This window comes from Patagioenas fasciata, chromosome 2 (genome assembly GCF_037038585.1).
Source record: "Patagioenas fasciata isolate bPatFas1 chromosome 2, bPatFas1.hap1, whole genome shotgun sequence".
Taxonomy (NCBI): Eukaryota; Metazoa; Chordata; class Aves; order Columbiformes; family Columbidae; genus Patagioenas; species Patagioenas fasciata.
Genome location: NC_092521.1, coordinates 36,793,205 through 36,814,748, shown reverse-complemented (window position 1 = coordinate 36,814,748; position 21,544 = coordinate 36,793,205). Strand labels below are relative to the sequence as shown.

At 37.7% G+C, this 21,544-nt stretch overlaps 1 protein-coding gene across 3 annotated transcripts in view; it reads left to right on the top strand.

The window, feature by feature from the left end:
- PREX2 (phosphatidylinositol-3,4,5-trisphosphate dependent Rac exchange factor 2) overlaps positions 1-21,544 on the top strand; it is a 171,867-nt gene that overhangs the window by 110,142 nt on the left and 40,181 nt on the right. For all 3 annotated transcript variants that reach the window (XM_065830622.2, XM_071804036.1, XM_065830621.2), the window contains 6 exons: positions 898-1,026; positions 6,257-6,298; positions 8,918-9,135; positions 11,626-11,728; positions 13,803-13,946; positions 18,709-18,823. In XM_065830622.2, the coding sequence (XP_065686694.1) occupies positions 898-1,026; positions 6,257-6,298; positions 8,918-9,135; positions 11,626-11,728; positions 13,803-13,946; positions 18,709-18,823 (751 nt within the window). The remainder of the gene's footprint in view (positions 1-897; positions 1,027-6,256; positions 6,299-8,917; positions 9,136-11,625; positions 11,729-13,802; positions 13,947-18,708; positions 18,824-21,544) is intronic.

Here is a 21,544-nt window from a genome sequence, read left to right as displayed (position 1 = left end):
CATAATTTGCAATTATTGATGAAATTCCTCTTAAGTAGGTCTCAGTTGCAAATTGGCTTATTAAACTTTCATTGCACAACTGAAAAACTTCAGGTTTGTTGGAAAGTTAGCTTTAAATTTTAGACTCTGAACTGACTGAAGGATTGCTAAGGTTTATGAAGAAACAAACAGATTTTGTATATTGCAGGTGTTTTTATTACATTTTTGTCTCAACTACTGAAGCCATTTCTGATCTATTTTATTACTAATGCCAGAATTTTAGTATTTTAATAGATATTTTATTTTTAAAGTTGATTTATAAATGATTTGTCTTTTAGCAAAGAAAACTAATTTTAGATGATCAGAGGGTGGATCTTTTGCTTTTCTAACTAAGTAAAATCCTTTGAAGTCAACAGAGCATAATTACTGTACCCCAGTTACCTGGTTTTACAAAACCTGAAGTACCTGCCAGACTCGCACAACAAAATGTTATCCTTTCAGTGGTATAATAAATGTTTGGTTAGACACAAGATATGAACAAGTCAGATATTTTATTCTTGAACTGCACCATCTTCATGAAGTGTACAAGGAACACTTTGAGGTTAAGCAATAAGTAGTTTTGGTTTAAGTTTAATTTTTTTATTTAATTAATTTGACCTCTAAAAATTCCAGGGTCATGCTTACTCTATAGAGACAGGCACCTTCTATCTGACATACCTGGTTCAGAAAGAGTCATGTCTGGGAATGCTGCTCTCTCTCTCCTTTGACTACGTAGGGAGCTTAGAAGGCTGTCACCCTAGCTTTAGAGTTAAATAAGTTGACACCTCCTTGAGCTGTGAAAGCATTTAGGAAGAAATAATGTCTTACTGTGGCTTTTTCAGGAGATTTAAGCAGAAAATTATTTTTGTCCTTGTTTAGAATTTCAGCAGGAAATTGAACCAAAGCTTAACTGTCCAAAGAGGCTACGACTCCACATCAAGCAAGACCCTTGGAACCTCCCCAGCAGCGTCCGGAGTCTTGCCCAGAATATCAGAAAATTTGTTGAAGGTTAGTAAGAACAACGTGATCATAAATAAACGCTTTTTTTAATGATACAGAGCCTGGGGGAGGGAAGGGGAAAGTTACAACTGCTTCACATTGCTGCAAGGAAAGGTTTGCTGAACACCATGTAGTCTGTGCTTTAATTTCAGGACTTTGTTTGCTTAGTAGCAAAGGTAGGTGAGTATATCTCAGCTGCCTCGTGTTCACCCTGCTGTCTTCAGATACCAAAGAGAAAATCATCTCTTCTGGTAAGCGAAAACAGATGAGCCATATGTTGCATGTGCAGCGTTATTTCAATTGCTGCTGAAGTCCAGTGGGCTTGACTGATTCGTCACAGAACTTGGTGGGACCAAAATGAGGCTGTCCTTGAAATTAACTCCCTTTTTTCCTACCATCTTAAATAGAAAGATAAAGACTCTGCAAGATAGCTTTTCTCCCATGTCTTGTTCTTATCTGTTGTTGATCTGAAATAGTTATCCAACTAAAATCATGCTCCCTCTTCTGCTGCGAAGCCAAATGTCTTCTGCTTTTCACTTCCTGCCTCCATCACAAGTTCACTAGTACTCTGCTCCTCTTCACCATCAAGTGACTATGTGAGCTGCGGTTTTCTGCTCCATTCCATGGCTTCATAAGAAAGTAACTGGGATTTTCTCTTCAGAAAATCTTGCGTATAGCTTCTGCTTTATTTCCCATGCTGTTTGATAGAGAAACAGAAATAATGAGCAAAATTATTTGTATGAAACTACTTGCACTAGGAATCTACATGGGAACAAAAACTTGTCAGATCAAGCTTTAAATGATTTGTGCTTGTGCTTAGCTGCTTTTATTTTGTTGGCTAATTTCCATGGTGTCTCATCAACTGCTGAATTTCAGATCACTGGAAAAGAACCTTGTGAATAGTTTTAAGATAAACCTCCAAAACCCAACTGGCCAAACCAAACAAACTCCTCCTCCTCTGACTTCTGGTATTTCTCATTTCAGATACAATCATTTCTCAGACCCTGGGTTAGAAAATTGTAAAAACAACCACAAAAATATCTCCTGGTTTTGGAGTCAATCACAGTGGGTTGACTCTCCAAAACTAAGAGTACATATTCTAATTTATTGATGGCTGTCACTGAGTGAAAAATGAATAAATATTTTTTTGATCCTTTTTTCCACAGATCTTTCTTCAGCCTAAATCAAATTATATTCAAGTATTAATTGCATTTTCTTTCACAGTTCAAGAAGAATGAAAATGTGTCTTTAACAGTCCATTGCGCCTGTTCTGAAGCCAAGCCTAACAAACCATTTTCACACAGTTTGTTTACCCATAAATAGAATTAATAGACTTAACTCATTTCAACATTGGCCCCATACCCTCAGTACTGAGCTGGTATTCAGCTAAATTTAGTTTTAAATCTACCACAAAATTTTGTGGGAGACTTCAGCGAGGTCCAAATGATTTACTGCTTCTCTATGATACGAAACTGCCCTTTTTACAATGCTACACTAATGTAATGGTGACATTTATCAGAAGGAATTTCACTGTTTACAGAACAATAAAACTGTTGGCATTTTCTAGTATTTTAGAAATTAGGACTAAAAACGGTTTTCCCTGTTAATAAATTATAGTAACTAACTTTATTGCAACTGTCATGCTTGTGAATGGTGCATAGTTCAGAGAGATAAATAGTAAAAGGCATTGTTCTTGTGCCATTCAAGGAGAGCACACACTCTGCCTTACTTTCTCTCATCACTGTGTCTGAGAAGTTGTCTGCCCATCTTAAATATTCTTGGCTGTCCCTTTCCCTCTATGGCACCTGAGCTTTTGTCAGAGATTTCCAACAACTGGCTTTTGTGCCATCTTCATAAATAAATACATGAGTTTCCAGGTAAAATTATCATCTTAGGTTTTTTATTCACCATTACTCTTTACATTGTTCTATTCTCTTGTGGTGTTTGATTTGATTCCTATTCCACCATCACCACCCTTCAAACTGGTATCACTAATACTTGTTCCTAAGAAGTATTCTGCAGAATTATGATCCACATCTTCATAATAACTTTGATTTGCCTGTGAAACTAAGGAGTTGGTGTGATGTAAAGGATACCTGAAAGCCCAGGTTCTTGTGGCTTCCTTGGCGCAAATAGCATGAAGGAGAAACATGAAAATGGAATTGAGTAATTGCTTCTCAAGCCTTAGTTTCCAAGGCGTGTCTGGACAGATACATGTGTTGAAAAGATTCAGGGCAGAGATGTGCCCCTCAGGCAGTTTTGGGAGACTGCTGTGATTTAGACAGGCTTAAGCCTGTGTAAATTAAATGTGAGACACAACCAGCAGCGGATCTAACTGAAATCAGATGAACACGCAGCAGGGTTAAAAATGCTTTAGTGGCTAAATTTTCCCTTCATATCTTCATTTCTTTTTTTCACCTTTCTAGTGTTGTCTTTATGTATTGTGTTCACAAATGGTCAGGATATGTAGAAGAAACACTAGTACTACCCTGAGCTATTTCTGGCTAAAAGCCTAACATGGCGTACAGAGATTTTCCTCCCTGATTCCCTCTTACTCACCTGATTTAGAAAAAAACAAAAGACGCCCCCTATTTTTACTGCTTAGTTGGGCGTATGAAAACAAATCGAACGAAGTCTTGGGATTTTAGGAGAATCTTCATGTTTGTTTAGGCAATATTTTAATAACTGAGGAAAGCAGACCTATTTGTCTCTTCTAGCAGGTTCTAGAGGAAGTAGTCAAAGGGGACCACAGACACAGCTTTGTTCGCCATGCCAAAAGAATTCTTGTACTTAAAACCTGCAATTGTTATAAACTTACTTAACTATTATTGGTGAATACTAAAGAAATGAACAATGCTTTCAGTGAATGCATCGCCTCATTGAAAAAAACCAACTCATTTTCATAAAAATATCTCAGGCTATTGTAATTTTTTACTCATTGTTATGTCGCATTGTATCGTAGAATACAAGGTTGGAAGGGACCACATTGTATTAGATAGGTTGATTAGTGCTTTGAAGCAAAAGGTGACATGGAAGCCCCGCAAAAATGAGACGTAAGTCCTGGATCTTGGGATTCTTACCTTTTTTAATAAGTATGAAGAAATGGGAAAACTTAGAATGACGTGGGGATGATTGTTCTGGTCTGTCAGTTTTCTTTTTATTAGTATTGGGATTGGGTGAACAATTTTTAAAAGCTGTGAAGGTTTGCACAGATTAAAAAAAAAAGAAGAAAATCAACAACAGCCAACCAACCAAAAAAAACCCCTAACAAACAAACACCCCAGAAAAAAAACAAACACCCACCAGACCTTCTTTGACATTACCATGTCATTAGAGATAGAAAAGTTTTCTATGGTTGTAGTAAAAAGCAGCCCTAGAAGGCTAAGCAAGTTGATAGAATTGCAGTTCTCTGAAATAGTACATGGATTCTAGGAGGGTTTATCTGGAGCTAAGTAACTAAAGAAAAGATTAAAGATATTTCTTGGAGTGACTGAGCCTGCTAAGTTGTTAAGCCAATAAAGATAAGTTATCTTCAAAGATGGAGTGCTTGATTTTCGTGAAGGAGAGAACAGTTATCAGGGCAGGAATTAACAGTTGTTGAATAGAGAATAATGTAGGTACAGGATTCTAGATGTATGTGAGATATGTAACATGAGAATCGGAAAGCACAAGAGGAAGAGCTGAGGGATGACTTGAGTAGGAACCAGGAAAATCAACATGATGGATGGAAAGAAAGGGACCCTTCAGAAGGAAAGTAAAACCAAAGCCAGTCAGCATAACAACAGAGGGGTATAAAGAGAACAAAGAGGTGGAGGAATTCCTGTTGTTGCTTGTTCTTAAAGAAAAAAAAAAAAAGTAAGATTTTTGGTCAAAAGAAGAAATATTTTAGATCAAGTCAGATTTCTAGTCAGCTAGTCCTATAACTGCATGAGGAAGTGCAGTTGTTTTGCTAGCACAATACTTTTAAGTTTAAACAGGAGATATTACACAATTGAGAGAGTTCACATCTGTTATAATATAAATTACAAGTGAAGAGTGAAGCAGCCTTTCAGCCAAAGGTATAAAAAATGTATTTCAACTTAAATCATAAACCATGCGGTGCAAATCTCAGTCTTATTTCAAAAATATTCTTAAATGTGAGAAACAAGACGAAAATCCAACCTTTACTGGCCATGGTCAGAATGGCAGAATAGCACGATTTGAAAAAAAAAAAAAAAAAAAAAACAAACAAAGGAATGTCTAAGAGTAAAAGAAGTTGAAGGTATCTTGCATTACAAATCTTATAATTAAAGCAAAATTGCAAGGGAGTTATTTCCTTCCATATGCTATGTAGCAAGAAGGGGTGGAAACTTCCATAGCATTTGGAATTTGTTGGAAAGCAAACAGTTGACATCTGAGCTTCACTTACAACCCCAGGTAAGTCTCTACTTACACAAATAACCTAAAAATACTCTCTTGCCTGGGGGTGTATTTTGAAACGCAGACTTACAGCAGTGATAAAGGAGAGTTGCTATGTCCTGTGTTTTTCCCGTAAACAGGAAATAATTATTTATAGATACCTCAAATGCCTTTGAATTCAGAGATTCAACAAATCTCATCGAAAACAAGCTGCAAGTAGTAGCCTCAATATATCTAAATTCTTCAGATAAAAGCTGTATTTCCCTATATGGTATTTTCAGTTACTAAGCTACTTTCAGACTCCAAGATGTGAAGTTATTAATCTCTGGAAGTTTTTTTCCAGAAGACAGAAGGCTAAGGCAAAGACCTATCTTCAGGCAATTTTCAAGCAAAACCAGTAATTTTGAATGTTTTGATGCTTGTATTTGAGATACCATGGGCATGCATTTCAGAAGCATAAGCACTGCCAGTTCTTTTTGCAGTGAGTGTACAGCACGGATGGAGATCAGCCTGAAATGTTTTCATTTTGAGCATAGTCACCTTGGGGGAAGATTCTGGCTTTTCATGGAGATATTCAAGTACACACAGAATCCAGACTGTGCTGTTGATACGGTCGACTCCATTGTCTGTTCTGTCATCCAAGTTGTATTCATATTTCAAACTATTTAAATTTCAAACCTATTGGAAGTTGTGACTCATTACTGTTTTGTAGGTGTAAATCAGGATTGCCTGTACAATAAGTTGGAGTTAAGCTGGTGTAAAACGAGAAACTGAAAATGCATTATTATGATGATGAAACATTTTTAACCATGACCTCAATATATTTTCTTTTCTCTTTAAGAGGTGAAGGCACGAATACTCTTGGCACTTCTTGAGTATACAGGTAATTTTACTTGTTTTGGGAGTGAGGCAATTGAATGTGGATGTTTTGAGATTTTTTTTGCTTTTGGACAGAGTACTGTGTTTAGAGAAGGGGGAAGAAACTCAGATATAGAAACTTGGTAATCAACAACTTTACCCCTGTGTTTACAGTGAGGATTCCTGAAGAACACAGCTATTCCAAAGACATTTCTAACAAACATTGCACTTTTTTTTTTTTTTAATGCAAAATACCTTCTCTGGTCATTTACTTTGGATCTTGCCAGATGAAGTAGCTACTAGATCACTGAGCTTCTCCACAGTACTTCTGCTATCTTTCTCTTTTTGGGTTTTTGCCTATTTGCTGTATTTTTTCTTTTAATTTCCATCTATTTACAGGCTTACCTTACTATTTTAACTCATGCCTTGCCTTTCATCTGTTTTAGAAGATACTTTTTTTAAAGTCTTTCGTTTTTGGAAGGGGTCTGATTATTCTGTGTGTTATTCAATCACGACCCCATACAGCATACAGTTTCAGATACACAAAATAAATACGTGTGTCTGCGAAATAAATGTCAGTAAATCAGTATTTAGAAAACAATACTTATGGCAGAAGATTCTCTACAGTTTGTAGGTGCATAAGTCTTCAGGTAAGCAGTCACATTTTGCTGTAAAAGCTCATTATTTTAACCATCTTGCAGCTATATGAATGCGTTATTATTTCATGATTTTTAAATGACACGTAACAGCTGTTTTATAAAGAGGAATATAAGAATTCTTTGTCAGATTTCTTCCAAATATTATAAAAGTTTTTAGCATTTGTGGAAATGCTTCAGGCTTGACTTTTCTGAAGCGGTTTTCCCTATTTACATGGTTTCATAAGTTTGTAAATTCTGTGGTTTATTTTGTATAAAAAGATCTTTTTGTAAAAAGAGCTCTTAGTGCTCTTGCATGCAGTATCTGATGTTCAAGTAGTATTAAATGAGATCTGGAAATGAGGTGTTGGAGACACAAGAGGGCTGCTTCAGCAGCAGGCAGTGCAGAGGAAGGCATGGAGGGTCAGCTGCTGTTAGACAAACAGAGATAAACTTGAGCAAAGCGAGGAGAGGGAATGTGTGTTGGGCTCAAATCCCTGAGTGCTGCTGTCACATTGGAAGGTTTTTGACCATGCAGATGCCAGCGGATTTTTGAAGCTGGAGATGGGTGGAGTTCTTAAAGATGAAGATTCTGTCTGTACTGGAATCTGCACAGATTGAGAGACTGGAGAGAGAGGCGAGGAGAGAGCTTAATTTTAATAATCGAAACAAAAAGCAAGGAGTCGCAGTGCAGAAGCAGTAGGGGTTAGACCATTCATGGGAAGCATTCATGAGGTCCAGAGAGGCTGTCAAATGGAATCAAAATGACAGTAGAAGAGTGGTCACTGTTATCAATAGTCAAGGAAAAGATTGAAGATGATCTCAGAAGGGAAACAGACAGAATGAAGTTACCTTGAGAAATACTTGGAGTCTTATAAAAGCGTATTTTTAAAGTCAATATTAATTTTGTGACTACAGAATTATTTCTGCTTACTTATCTGGTCATCTAAAGTCTTGCCAGCTCCATAGAGAAAGGTGGGAAAAGAGCTAAACCTCTTAGAGGCAGAGGAATCTAAAAGTGCGGACAAAGACGGTAGGATTTGGAAAGACCTCAATGTCACCTCATCTTCTTCTCTTGCACTAAGAAAGATTAAGTCTACCTGTACCATTTGTGATTGATGTTTGCGTAACGGCTCATAATGATAAAAATATTTGAAGACCTTCAGAAAAGAGAAGGAAGCACTGAATATCTATCACCACAGTTTTGTGCTTTACTGAGAATGTGTATCTCTTTCTCACTTTTTTGACCTTTAGTTCATCTAATGCCTCTGCCCTTCAGACTAAATGGGTAGGTTAGCTAGTCCCTAATTTAAATCTGCTGCTAATGGTTCCATAGACTTCTACCTAGGGACCTGCCTTGGACTCTCCTGACACCATAAATCTCTGCTCCTTCCTGGATATGTGATGCTGCTCTGTGCTTATTTAATAATTTTAATGTTCATATATACATATATATATATATAGTATTTGGGTATATTGTGTTTTGGTAGCAACACTCCGATGTGCCTTGTCTGCACTTGACAGTGGACAGTCTTCATCTAACCTACCCAGCTGGTAGCTGTGGAATTGACCAGATGCTGTAGTCATGTTAAGAGCTTCTGCCTATCCTTGCTTTCCTGGGAAAGTAAATGCTTTTGTGCCCAGCTGGTTCTCACCTTGCAGCAAAGAGATCTGACTCACATCCATCACCATCAAAAGTACATAGACTTGATGGAATATACATTAAAATCTACAAGATAAACGTGCATTGTTTATAAAGAACCACTTTAAATTCCAGATATTAAATACATTCCTATACCATTTTAGAATTGTAAAATAATATTTTAATGTGGAAAATGGCAGTGTTGCTGTTTACTGGGAATAACATTAGGCTGTAAACTTGTCATTTGCTTTACATTAAAATGCTGTGGGTTTAAAACGAAGAAAAATATTCCAGCCCAGGTCCTTTGCTGTTCATTAATCTCCTGCTCCATTTTTGTTCCTCCTCTTTGGGCTTTTACCCATCACAGATAGTGAGATACAGCTGAGGCGAGACATGGTCTTCTGTCAGAGCCTAGTGGCCACGGTCTGCGCTTTTTCAGAGCAACTGATGGTGGCCTTAAATCAGATGTTTGACAACAACAAGGAATATGAAATGGAGACGCTGGAGGCCAGCAGAAGGTGGTTGGAACAGATTGCCAGCGCGGGTCTTCTCCTTCATTTCCAGTCCCTGCTCTCGCCTAACCTGGTAAGACTCCTCATGGGACGTGCTTGGCCACAGCCCGTCTTTGTTCTCTGAACCAGGGGCACAGTTGAACAGTCTTAGCTATAAATGTGGTCTTTTGTGCCTTTTTTGCTTAGCTTGTTACTTAATTAGTTGTTATTTGTAAAATTTGCCATTTAGATAATTACAGATATGGGGAGTGTTTGTTTGTGATATGGGAAGTGTTTGTGTGTGATATGGGAAATAGGTTTTCCACATAGACAGTATGATGTTTGTTTTGAGTTAGCAGATAGTGAGCTTACCCTTGACTCCCCACCCCTATCATAGCTGTTCCCTAGGGGTGCATGTTTTATTAGGTGATAACCACCACTTCAGTTTACAATAAGCAGCAATGCAAAATAAATAAAATACCTGGTGTGGATAATTTTAGTAGCACCCCCTGCCACACAAACAAACAAACAAAACCAACAACCCGATAGGTCTCTAGTGGTTGGGGGAGTAGACAGGGTGGTCTGTTTTGCTCCTGTTGAAGGGCAAATCCTCATGGCCTGTCAGGATAATTGGAAATCTGCTGTTTCTTCATAAGACATGGCAAAGAGCCATGGCTTAGGAAACAATTTTAAAAAGAGACATGGCTTTGTAGTCCTGTAATCCCCTGTTATCCAAAGTGCTTCTTCAGCTATTTAAGCTGCTTCTCACACCAGGCTGGTTCCTGCTAACCTGAAGAACTGGGAAGCAGTCTGCTTCATGGCAGTCTTCTCAGCCTCTGGAGTTGCTCACTGAAAACGACTGATTTGCTACATTACACTGGTCCACACAAATAACAGGCAATGTTCCTAGTATCAAAGGTCATATTTTCTTGCCTTGTCTTTCTTGTTAGCAAATTGCTGACAAGTTGACCTGATAATCTCTTCTGCTTCTAAAGCTTAATAAAAATGAAGGTATTTCTAAATCACAATCATAAAGTATTAGTCTGTGGTATTGTCGGAGAGCGTTGACTTGAGCTTGTGTGGGACAGGGTGTGTCAGGATGAGGGAAGCAGCTTAAAAACAGATCAAGTGAGTGCTTGAGAGAAACAGGATGAATATGTGAAGACAGCATGGTCGGGGGAACTCAGGCTCATGTCTTGAGTCTTGGATGCCTTTTAGTACCATCCAGCACCAACATGTCCTGGTGCTGGAGTCCTCAGAGTTCAAGAGTCAGTTCAGTTGCTGCCTGTTTTATGTGTTTTCATGTGCACAAAACATGAATTTATAGCACTGAATAATTTTGATTTTTCTGTAGAGATTTCTTTTGTAGTGAAAATGCATTCTAGCTATTTTCACATGATCAGATACCAGCAGTGTGCATTGTTGAATTGAAAATAAATTCTCTTCTAACGGTTCTTAACCAAGGGAAAAGTATTTAAAGGCAACTTTTTCAATACCATCTCAGCACTATTTTGCTTACAAATTATACGTGTTATTTTAAACAAGGGTATTTGAAGGAAATTACTCTCATTATGGCCACAGTTCAGTAAAGAATGAGCAGTTGTGCAAAGATTTCCCATGTCACTGAATGGTTTTCAGACTGTTCTGCTGATAAAACTGCTCTGTCCCTACGGACTTACTAAATTCAACCAGGAGACAAGGCATTTCTAGCATCTTTGGTTTTTTTGATAAATACAAGGGAGATTGCCCTTTCAGTATAGATTAGGGAAAATCATGGGGGGGTTTGTTAGCTTGTTTTTGTTTTGTTTTGTGTTTTTCCTTTCTATAATTCAGTAAGCTAAAGTATATCCTCATTTTATAGGCAGCTAGTTTATTCTTTGAATTCCTACTGTTTCAGTTCTTAGAGGAGGTAAAAGGCATGCCTCAAATTTCCATTTGTCTCTTGCTAGCTTAAGGTGCTAGGGGGAGGTTGTGTAAAGAATAGAATTACTTTAAGTGATTATTGATTTCTGCTATAATTGCTCTGCATTTTTAACTCAAGGTAATTATACTTGTAGATTACTATTTTCCTTTTTAAAGGTTCCGTAAAGTGTCCTGAGAAGTTAGTAATTTGCTTCCTGAAGCTTTTTTGGTAAATTATTCTGGATCTCTTCAGCTATCCCTTTAGCTCAGGAGTACACAGAGTGAACCGTAGGTGCACATCAGAATATTGGTGTATCTACATACTTGATTTGCATCTACACTTTCGGAGGTGAAGGTGCAAATCACCCTGAGCTCTGTACTCTTACATAAAGAAGAACTGCAGTATTGTTAGGTTAAAAGCTTTGAGAAGTAGTGGCAGCTATAAATTATCTATTAATTTACTATGTGAAATTATAACATTCATTTTAATAATCTTGGACTAGTAATAAAAGGGAAAGTGCCGATCGAAACATTATGTAGGAGTTAATTAGGTTATGCACTGCACCAGTGAAATGTTGTGCAACATTCTGAAGTTATTTTTATGTCGTGCTCTGATATTATTTCTGGTAGGGAAAAAGTCTGGCTGAAATGACCGTTTCACTTTTTCTTTTGCCTTTTTTAGGCTGATGAGCAAGCCATGCTGGAAGATACGTTGGTTGCACTGTTTGACTTGGAGAAAGTTACTTTTTATTTCAGACAATCAGAGCCAGAACCACTAGTCGCAAGTGAGTAATTATAATTAATATCTGGGTTTTACTGTTCGGAAACATTTTTTGTATTTGTACCATTTTTCTTTCCTAGAACGTTACCTCCCATGGGGATTATTATATGATTTGAGATTATGGAGAAGTAGTTGATCTGTAGCTCTCCTAATATTCCTAGATTTCCTGAAATACAGCTACCATCAGTAACAATGCAGAATCATTGTCTGGCGGTGTCAGTAACCTTGAGGGCAAAACTATTTGCTTAAGCGTGTTTTCCGTGAACTACATCAGGAAAGTCCCTGTAAGACTAGTTGTTATTGAAGAGTCGTGTGTAAAATAAGCATGAAGGTCTTAATAGAGAAATGCAGCTGAGATAACATGGAGAAGCATAAAAATAATTTCATTTTATTGTCTGAAGGACAAAGTAGATCTCAGAAGAGTTCCTTGAAGGGAGGCACAAAAACTATTAGGATGGCTTTAAATTGTGCAAGAAACTTCCTCCAAGACCTGTGGGTGCAGACGATCAGGGTCCTGAACCCTCCCTCCCAGTGCTCGCCCAGCTCGCAGGAAGGGACTGTCTTCTCAGTCTGCTGTTTATACCCTTCTCTCATTTTCAGCCACTCTTTTATTAATATATTTTCAGCCAGTAGAGGTTTTCCTGCAGTGAACTTTTGTTTAGTGAGCAAAAAGTTCCCATTCTTTCATAAGTCTCATAAATCCCCTGGGAAGGGAGGAAGGCATGTCTGCTTCACATCAAGCTTTTCTAAAACAATTCCCTTGCCGGATCGAGACCACACATGAGAGAACTTCTGCGGTAACCAAACCCAGAAGACACAAAACTCCTCCACAAAGCTGCCTGTGCTCCAAAGAATTCAGTAGCGCAGGGCTGGTAGTCAAGTAGGAATTAGCCTATATGAAACCGTATTTATTTCTGTATAATTCAAATAAGGACCATGTTCAGAGTGTTTGTTTTAAAAAGAAACCTTGCCAAGCCAGGTAACAATATGGAACTACAGTTACAGGAGGGCCTGCTGATGGGGAGTTAACCTCATGCCTGTGTTATGAACTGTTTGTATTGCTGCATCTTCCAGCTGAGGTGTCTGTGCTAAAACAGAAATAACTGGAAAGTCTGTGTGTTCTAGGATTGTAATAAACTGTGTTTCCTGTTGGTTTAAGTGCTGCCACCAGGGTCATCCTGACTGTGGTTACAGAAGACAACTGGCAAATTTGGTTTCCCTTCCCTTTATGATTCTACAGAATCAATTAAAAAAAAAAAAGTCTTTTTCTTATTAACAAAAATAGTGAAAAATGTTCCTTTGGAGTGTTTTACATATAGGTACAAAATAATTGAAGCACTTAGTGTAAAAACTACATAATAATATATTAATGCAAATTACTAAATTTTATTATTACTTCTTTACAACTTGGAGACTTACGTATCAAAATGATGCTTAAACAAGAAGTACATACAAAGCTTAAATTGTATTAAACTGACTGCCTCTGAGAGATTTAGCTAAATAGAAAATTTTCATTGACTTTTGCTAATGGTTATTACATGCTGATCATCTGGTATAATACACACAGAGTATGTTATGGAATCACTGTAACTGAAAACCAATACTGATGGTTGCGCTGAACTCTAAACCAATTGATGCATTGACTTTTGGCTTGTCAAAGTGTAATGAAATGTGCTCTTATAGTTTCATATCTTCTACCACAGATATTTCTGTTTTCCCAGTTGAATCCTGATTTTTAATAATAGTTTAATGAATATGCTGTAGCTACTTTATATTTATTTGTGTTCTGTCACACACAAATTGGAAAAGAATCTGACCCTGTATCTCACACTGACATTTAACATCGTGCACCTGAGGGAGGCATGTGAAATATGGCTAAAGGTGTCAGTGTCACTTTTTCTCTACTTCCTGATAGTGGATAGGCCAAAAGTGACCACAGCAACACCGAGTATAATGTAAAATACTGCACGTATTAGTTTTGTGTGATTTTTACCTAACAGTGTGAATTTTTGGTGCAAGAGCTTCTGGAAAAGGTGTAATTGCTTTTAATGAAATTATAACACTGACTGTATTCTTAGATGTACCAATCACATACCAAGCAGAAGGAAGCCGGCAAACCCTGAAGGTTTACTTCTACCTTGACAGTTACCATTTTGAGCAGCTTCCTCAAAGGCTGAAGAATGGAGGGGGATTTAAAATCCACCCAGTACTTTTTTCACAAGGTAATTTGCATTTGAATTCCTCCCCCCGCCTGAAGTCTTTCACATAATATTTAACTTGCTTCAAAACCCTAATTATTCAGTCTGATTTAAATTGTTAGTGACTATAAGGACACAATGCTTATATTTAAATATGTTGTTTAATGTGGACATTTATCGAGAACTTTGAATTAAAATATGAATTTAAGAAATAGTGGGATTTGTGATAGAAATGTAGAGGCACGGTTATACACTTGTAAGTTTATACATGTTGTATGATTCCAACACCAAAGAATGAATCCTTTTGTATCAATATTGTTTTGTTCTTTGTAGACATTAGTGGACCGTAGTCAGACAATACAGCTTGCTTTTAGAAGTGTTTTGCATGCTAAATGTGAAATCTTTTCCTGTTACTTCAAATTTAAGCACTAGATTGTTATCCCCTGATAATTTTGTTTCTTTAAAATGTTAGGAAGGCTTAAATAAGGTTTTCAGGCTTTCATAGTTACAACACTGCAAACATTACCAGCGGGATGAATGCTGGCGCCGATGCTCAGCCTGTTCAGAACTGGCAGGCAGCCCGAATCAGCCGCAGTGTCATTACACTCATCAGGAGCGTGGGGTTTGATTCACTGAAATGGAGAGTGCGAGGTGCTGATTGCCTTGAGCTGCCTTTGATTTCTGAAGGAGCTGAAAGTAACTCCGTACCTTGCGAAAGGCTGCCTGGGTCTCTGGGGAACATGCAGACGTCAGGCATACAATGAGGGTTTCGAGGAGGGTTTGGTCTCTGATAGATAAGGAGGATGTAAAAGGAAACAGCAAACAGTAAGATACATGGAGAAATAGTTGAACTTACTGTACACTTAAAACACGCAATATTTTAAATATAAGATCCCTGAAGTCTGATTTTTAAACGAACCAGTAAAGACAGACTTCAGTGTATCTCTGTTGAGCAGACCGATTTCAGTTATAAGGGAAAATGAGAGCACCGAGCAGGAGACACCTTTCAGTAGAGCAGACAGAAAGAAACATGAAAGAGAACAGAAAATACCTTGGTTCTGATGAAAACCTGGAAATACTGGATTTTGGGTTTTTTTTGGGTTCGGGGGGGGAATCAGCGTGCTGCAGAATTTATTTTGCAGAATTTTTTCCCTTTCTGTTTCCAGAAGCCCAAAATATTTGAGTCTTAGGATAAGCTGCTTTGTAGTCAGCTAAAGGAAAAGGGTGTTCATTCAAGTGCTACATCTGCTTAATAACTTTCAGTAATGTAGAAGATTTCTTTTTTCTTTATTATACCAAATTTCTTTAATTTTCAAAGATCCCCCTCCATAATTCTCCATTAGACTCCAAGGGTAAGAAGTCCTGGATAAGAAGTTAAATCCTAGTGTTTAATTTTCTTTTTTTTGTTCGTTAATGAGTGAATTGGTATTCTATTTCTTCTTTCTTTCCTATGGGGTTTGGCTGAGCTGCCGTCAAACTTACTCGGTACATCCCCATCTTTAACTGAGATTTATTAGCTGCAAATGTAGAAATCTTCTGTAAGTTCCTCTGTGAAGTGAATTCTTGCTTCCCAAACTTAACAGAGCTAAGCTGTTTCCTTCCTAAAATACAATGGTTTATGATGTTTTCAAATGGAATATTTAGAAAATCATGGTTTTGGAACACTTTATCAGAGGCACAAGTCAGAGCACATCAGTCTTTTCATCTCTGTGTTGCTCTGTGCTGTGTTGCGTAGCTCCATGCCTAAAATCACAAGTCTGTATTTTCAGGACTGGGACTGTAGACTTTTTACACAGTTCAAAAATGTTTATCTAGACTATATTATGTATCACTCCACTTCTACAAACAGTTTTGTGCAACCACATAATTAAGTGTATACAGTCAAAAGAATCCTGATTTGCAGGATTGGGATCTGAGAATGTTGAGGCACTGCTGTTGGTGTTCACATTTTTCTATTTCTTCTGTTAGAACTGAGATCTCAGCAATAAATAAGCTTAGTTAGAAGAAACTTTATTTAAAATTAAAATCCAGTTTATTTAAATTTGCTACTTAGTTTCTTAATTATGTAGGGTTTTTAATTTTTTTTAGTTTTTCATGGAATCCTAGAATAATTCAGATTGAAAGGGACCTCAAGAGGTCTCTAGTCCAACCTCCTGTCCTCAACAGCATCAGGTTGCCCAGATGTTTAGCAGGTAGGATCTTGAAAACACCTAAGGACAGAAACTGCACAGCCTCTTGGGTAACGTGTTTCTTTACTTGACTGCCCTAATGGTGAATAAGTGTTTTCTTTCTATTGAGTTGAAGCATCTCTTGTTTCAATTTACACCCGTTGCCTCTTGTCCTGCTACCATGCACCGTTGTGAAGAACCTGGCATTGGCTTCTTGTTGACCTGGTCGCTAATGGTACCTGGCTAGCAGGTCACCCCTGAAGCCATCACTTGTACAGGCTGAATAAGCTCAGGTCCCTCCTCAGCCTCTTCTCAGAGAGCATGTGCTCCATCCCATGATCATTTTCATGGCTCTTTACTCAGCTCTTTCCACTTGATCAGCAGCTTTCGTGTACTGTGGGGCCCAAAACTAGACACAGCATTCAAGATGCTATCTAATGAGTGTTGAGTAAAGTGAGGACAAGCAGTCTTTCAGTCTGCTGGCTGTGCTTATGGTAATACAGTTTAGGATGCTCCCAGCCTTCTTAGTTGCCAGAGAACTCTGCAGGTGCTTTTTCAGCTTGCTCTCTAACATGACCCTGAGCTCCTTCTCAATAGAGCTGCTCTTTAGGCTCTGCCTTCCCAGCTACAGAGCTTAACATTTGTCCTTGTTCAGTTTCAGAAGGTTCCTGCTGGCCCATTCCTCCAGCCTGTCCAGATCCCTTTCTAGGTTGTCATGCACTTGACTAAATCAACTGCTTCCCCAACTTCGGTATCAGCTGCAAACTAGACAAGGGGGCACTCTGTCAGTGCCCCTGAAGGGCTTCCTCCAGGTCAGCGGTGAAGATGTTGAACAGCATAGATCCTTGTGGTATTCTGCTTGTAATGGTCCCCTGGGTAGATCGTGTCCCATTAGCTACTATCCTTTGAGCCTTCTCCATCCTCCCAGGTTTTTCTCCCATTCAGTTGCCCATGCATTCAGACCATAATATTCCAACTTTGAATCAAGAATACCGTGGATCACGTGTGTGTTTGTAAGGAAAGCTTCCTTACCAAAGAGCTTTCTAATATATTGGGTAGAAAAAACGTTAAACCCTTTCATAAAGGGGGGAACCAAATCCCACAGTGGGATTCCCTGCCAGGCACCCCTGAGTATGGCCCTGCAGTGCCCTAGGAGGCAGAACTCTCTGCTCCAGCCAGTCCCAGCAGACCACTGAGTTTCTGGGCTGGGTGGTCTAATTGGATAAAACCAACTTTATGCCAGTAAACTAAGATTACCAACTCTGTTTGAACTAACATACTGTTACAAATGGAGTTCAGTGGATATTTTTGTGGGGGCTTTCTGGTGTGACGTAGCACCAAGGAAGTTAAGATGTAAGAATGACTGTTGAAATTTAATGTTTTTCTTGCGCAGAAGTAGAATTACAAACTCTGAAATCACAGAAGGGGAGTGCAATTTGCATGTTCTTTCACAATGAATGAATTATTTATTAACTGGTCATATTAAGCAGTACAAGCAGAATTAATATTCTGTGTGCAGCCAAAGCTGTAAGACCGCAGCATGTTTCCATTAGAAGTCTGCTTATTGCTTGCATTTTCTGATAGAATGATGAATTCTTAGAATGTGTATGGATTATTAAGGTGGCAGTATTCCTAACTGCAGAATCTTTAATGCTTCTCCCCAGATGACCTATTTCACCAAGAACCTGTGTTTTCTGTTATAATAAGGTTAACCTCTTAATATGAAGATCTTAATGTTCCCAGTCCAAGTTTTCTTGAGAACTTTTCAAACACTCATTTTGGCTTCGTTAAAGAAAAGATTAAACTTCCCTGAGTATATAATTTAAAGTGACTGGAGGAATGCTCTTTTTTATTTTTCTTTCTTCTTACGAAAACTATTGCTAGGAAGAGCATGCCACAATGGAATGGTTGTGCATTCATTTTCTTCTTCTTCTATTTTCTGTGCAATGGTCATGTATAAGGAGGACATATGATCCTTGCTTTAATGGAATTCTTTCTTTAGTTCCTGAATTTTGGTAGCAATATTCGTCCTTGCTTTGGTGAAGTGAATACAACAAAGGTGGACATAGTATTTGACTTCAGAAACTTACCTGATCCCTGAAAAGGGCATTTTCAGAGACTGAGAGAAGTTCACTTTACTTGATCCAGAAGGCAGCATTCAGATTAATAGTGCAAATAACTAGAGGTTCAAGTGCTCCACATATCCCAAAATCAGACTTCATAAGTTGTTAGATCTCCCTCTGTGAAAGTAACTGGTACCTCAGTCCTTTCTCTCCTCTACCCCCAGCTCATTCTATTATACTGTTTTCTTCTGGAACGGAAAGCCACATTTACATTCATAGGGCAGGAGTACTTTAATTAGGGCAACAGAACTCAGACTAGCTCTCTCCTTTATATTTTCCACAGGGCAAGAAATATAATTTTTCTTGTAAATGAAATCTTAGAGGGATCTGTATGGATTTGATGACATATGGAAACAACTCAGCAATGCATAGTGGGGTCACAGCCTCAAGGTTAAAAAGTAATTCACTAGTCTGTGAACAAAACTACAAAGAAGGCAAATGCTAAATATTTAATACTGATTTTTCTCTGCTGCATTATCCTTTCTCTTTTTACAGCATTGGAGAGCATGGAAGGATATTATTACAGAGACAGTGTCTCAGTAGAAGAATTTCAAGCTCAGATTAATGCAGCCTCACTAGAAAAAGTCAAGCAGTATAACCAGAAACTACGGTGGGTAATAAACCAACTTTCTTGAGATTAGTTTACCAAGTTCTGCTTTTCAGCTTAGTTTCTATGACACATCTTTATACTGAAATGCATAGTATGGTGATTGGCTTTGGTGCATGATTGAGTAAGATCCAAGATTCATGGTTCTGACTTTTTTGACATCTGCACTGTTAAATTAATTTTAAAAAAATTGTTTTTCCATGAAAACTATAGCTGTAATTGCCTCCAGGTTGTTTCACTAATGCATATAGAAAGGGAAATGTCTACTTGATCACAAATGGAGTATTGGACTTGCTAAACATTATGACCTGATTTTGCAGACCATAGTTACCTAATGTCTGTAGAATATGACTTTAAAAGTAGTGTTGTTTTCCTCAGAGCTGAGAATCTTCCTCTCTCTTTCTCTCCATACTAATGGGAATATAAACATATTTGGATCAACTTTGGGTATGGAAAGAGTGCATACTTGCCAGTGTATGTAAAGATGTGTATTTATGTTGCACAAAGAGACAGAATTTCTGGTATACAAAATAATCTATTGATTGTGAAGTAAAATGATGATAAGGTGCACATAGACCACTCCTGCATCTTACTGTATCTGTGCAAAACACCTATTTACGTACATTTATTTGTACATTAGTTGAAGAAAAAGAGTGCAAAGAACTGCAGTAAAATCATGTCTGTTCACTTTTAAAATTCTTGAATCAGGTGGAAAGACTATCATCATTTCATTAGAACTGTTAGGCAGCTTTTGAAAGCAGCAGAGAAAAAGAGATTTTTTCAAAAAAAAAGAGGCTAAGGACAGTGGAGAAGAGGAAAGGATAAATGGGGATCTCTTCTTCGAATTCCTTCACCTGTTGGCCCATTCCTGTTTTTGGAAGGTTTTCTTCATGGATCTTGTAAAGGTATTTCTCTAATGCATTATCAACACACTGGACTTCCTAGATTCTGTTTTAATCTAAGCTATACTATAGGAAGAGTTATTTTAAAGCCAACTGTATTGTGAATACTGTATAATTAATTTTTTTTTGTGCATTTGTATCAGTGCACTTCTATATTAATGACAAATATAGTATTTATTTAGTCTGTTTTCCACCTTCTTTTGTTACTACTTGCTATTTGGAAAAAAGTTCCTCCTGACTTTTTATTTGACAAGGTTTATGTTATAAATCAGCTTTACAGAAAACTTTGGTCATGCCAGTATTTGGCCTAGATGAAGTCAGCTAGTGTTGGAGAGAGATTTCCATCAGCTGGACAAGGCAAGACTTTCTGTGCTGTTTTTTTTTTTTCTACGAATAGGCCCAATTTAGCCCCCATGAAAATCCTTTAAAGAAATTCTTCCTTACTTTATGCTCTAGTGTTCCCTGACCTTACTTACCTTGTGTGTTAGGACCTCTGTTCATGCTGTGGCTCTAATGAGGTACATTCCACTTACGGGGTCACGTCGCACAGCTCTGATCAGTTGCTAACCTCTGAGGCCTAGTTTTGCAAGAAGTTAGTATGAAAAAGTTAGCATTCAGCAGAAATTAATGTGAGTGGCTGTATCCAGTCACAAGCATAGAAAATATTGGAATTTTTTTCCAGCCATCTAATGTCTGATGAGAACATTCAGTAATTGATTTTTTTGTTTGTTTGGTTTCTGGTGAACTCTACCCATTTCTTAACTAAGGCACAAACAGCTTCAGGAATTCACTGACATAATGTGAAGAGGAAAAACAGAAAAGCAGATGCTTCATTCATGTTCTGCCATTTGTTAGCCTGTGTAGGTGTTTAGCCAGGAGAATCTAATAAATTAACTACAGCAACAAAAACTATTAACATTTGGGTAATTGCTCTAGAGAAGAACGAAAAAGTGAAATTGAATATTCCCTGGAAACATATTCAAGTGCAATAATACTGTCTTAAACTCTTCACATGGAAGAAATCTTCTGTGCAGAACCACTTTATTAGTAATAAAACAAGTCATTCAAGACACAATCCACAAACCATTCTTTCTCCATAGAAAAGGAATGTGTTGCCTTCTTGTGAAATCACCATCTGATGACCGTGTTACAATCGACCTATCACTACAGCAGCAAAAAGTAGATGGGAGCAACAGCAAAGGAAAAAGTAGTGTGAGAAGAAGATGGGACTAGTGGGAATGAAACCACTGGTTGGGAATGACGCTGAAGCGCAGTCATCCATTGATGAGAACTCTTGATGCAAGTTCGGCTTCTCTTATTCCTGATACATTCAGATAATAATGAGACCATTTTGTTGTGTATGATCATGCAAACAGCCATGTTGGCCTGACTTGGGATATACCCAAGCAGGACAATATAATTAAAAAATAAGTAGTCCATTTGCTCAGCTCTCTCTTAATTACTTGCGGTAAAGTCTTGTTAAAGTTTCAAGTACATAGAACATTTATAAGGAATGTGGTGTCTTTTGGGTCACAAATCTGATACTGATGTATGCCTTAAAATAATTCATTTTCAAATTATTGATTTGAATTAATCAAGAGGTATATCAGTAAATTTCAGTGCATTTCAGGAACGATAACCTTAATGATATCAAGTCAAGAAGCTGAACCCTTGCTTTTTATTGTGAAATTCATTCATTACTATGGAACTGTGACCACCCTTTCCACAGTACCAAAAGCGATACAATAAATCCAAGTGTAAAGTTGTTCTCCATGACACTGATTTGGGCATCATAAGAGCTTCTGTCTTTCCTGGTTCTTGC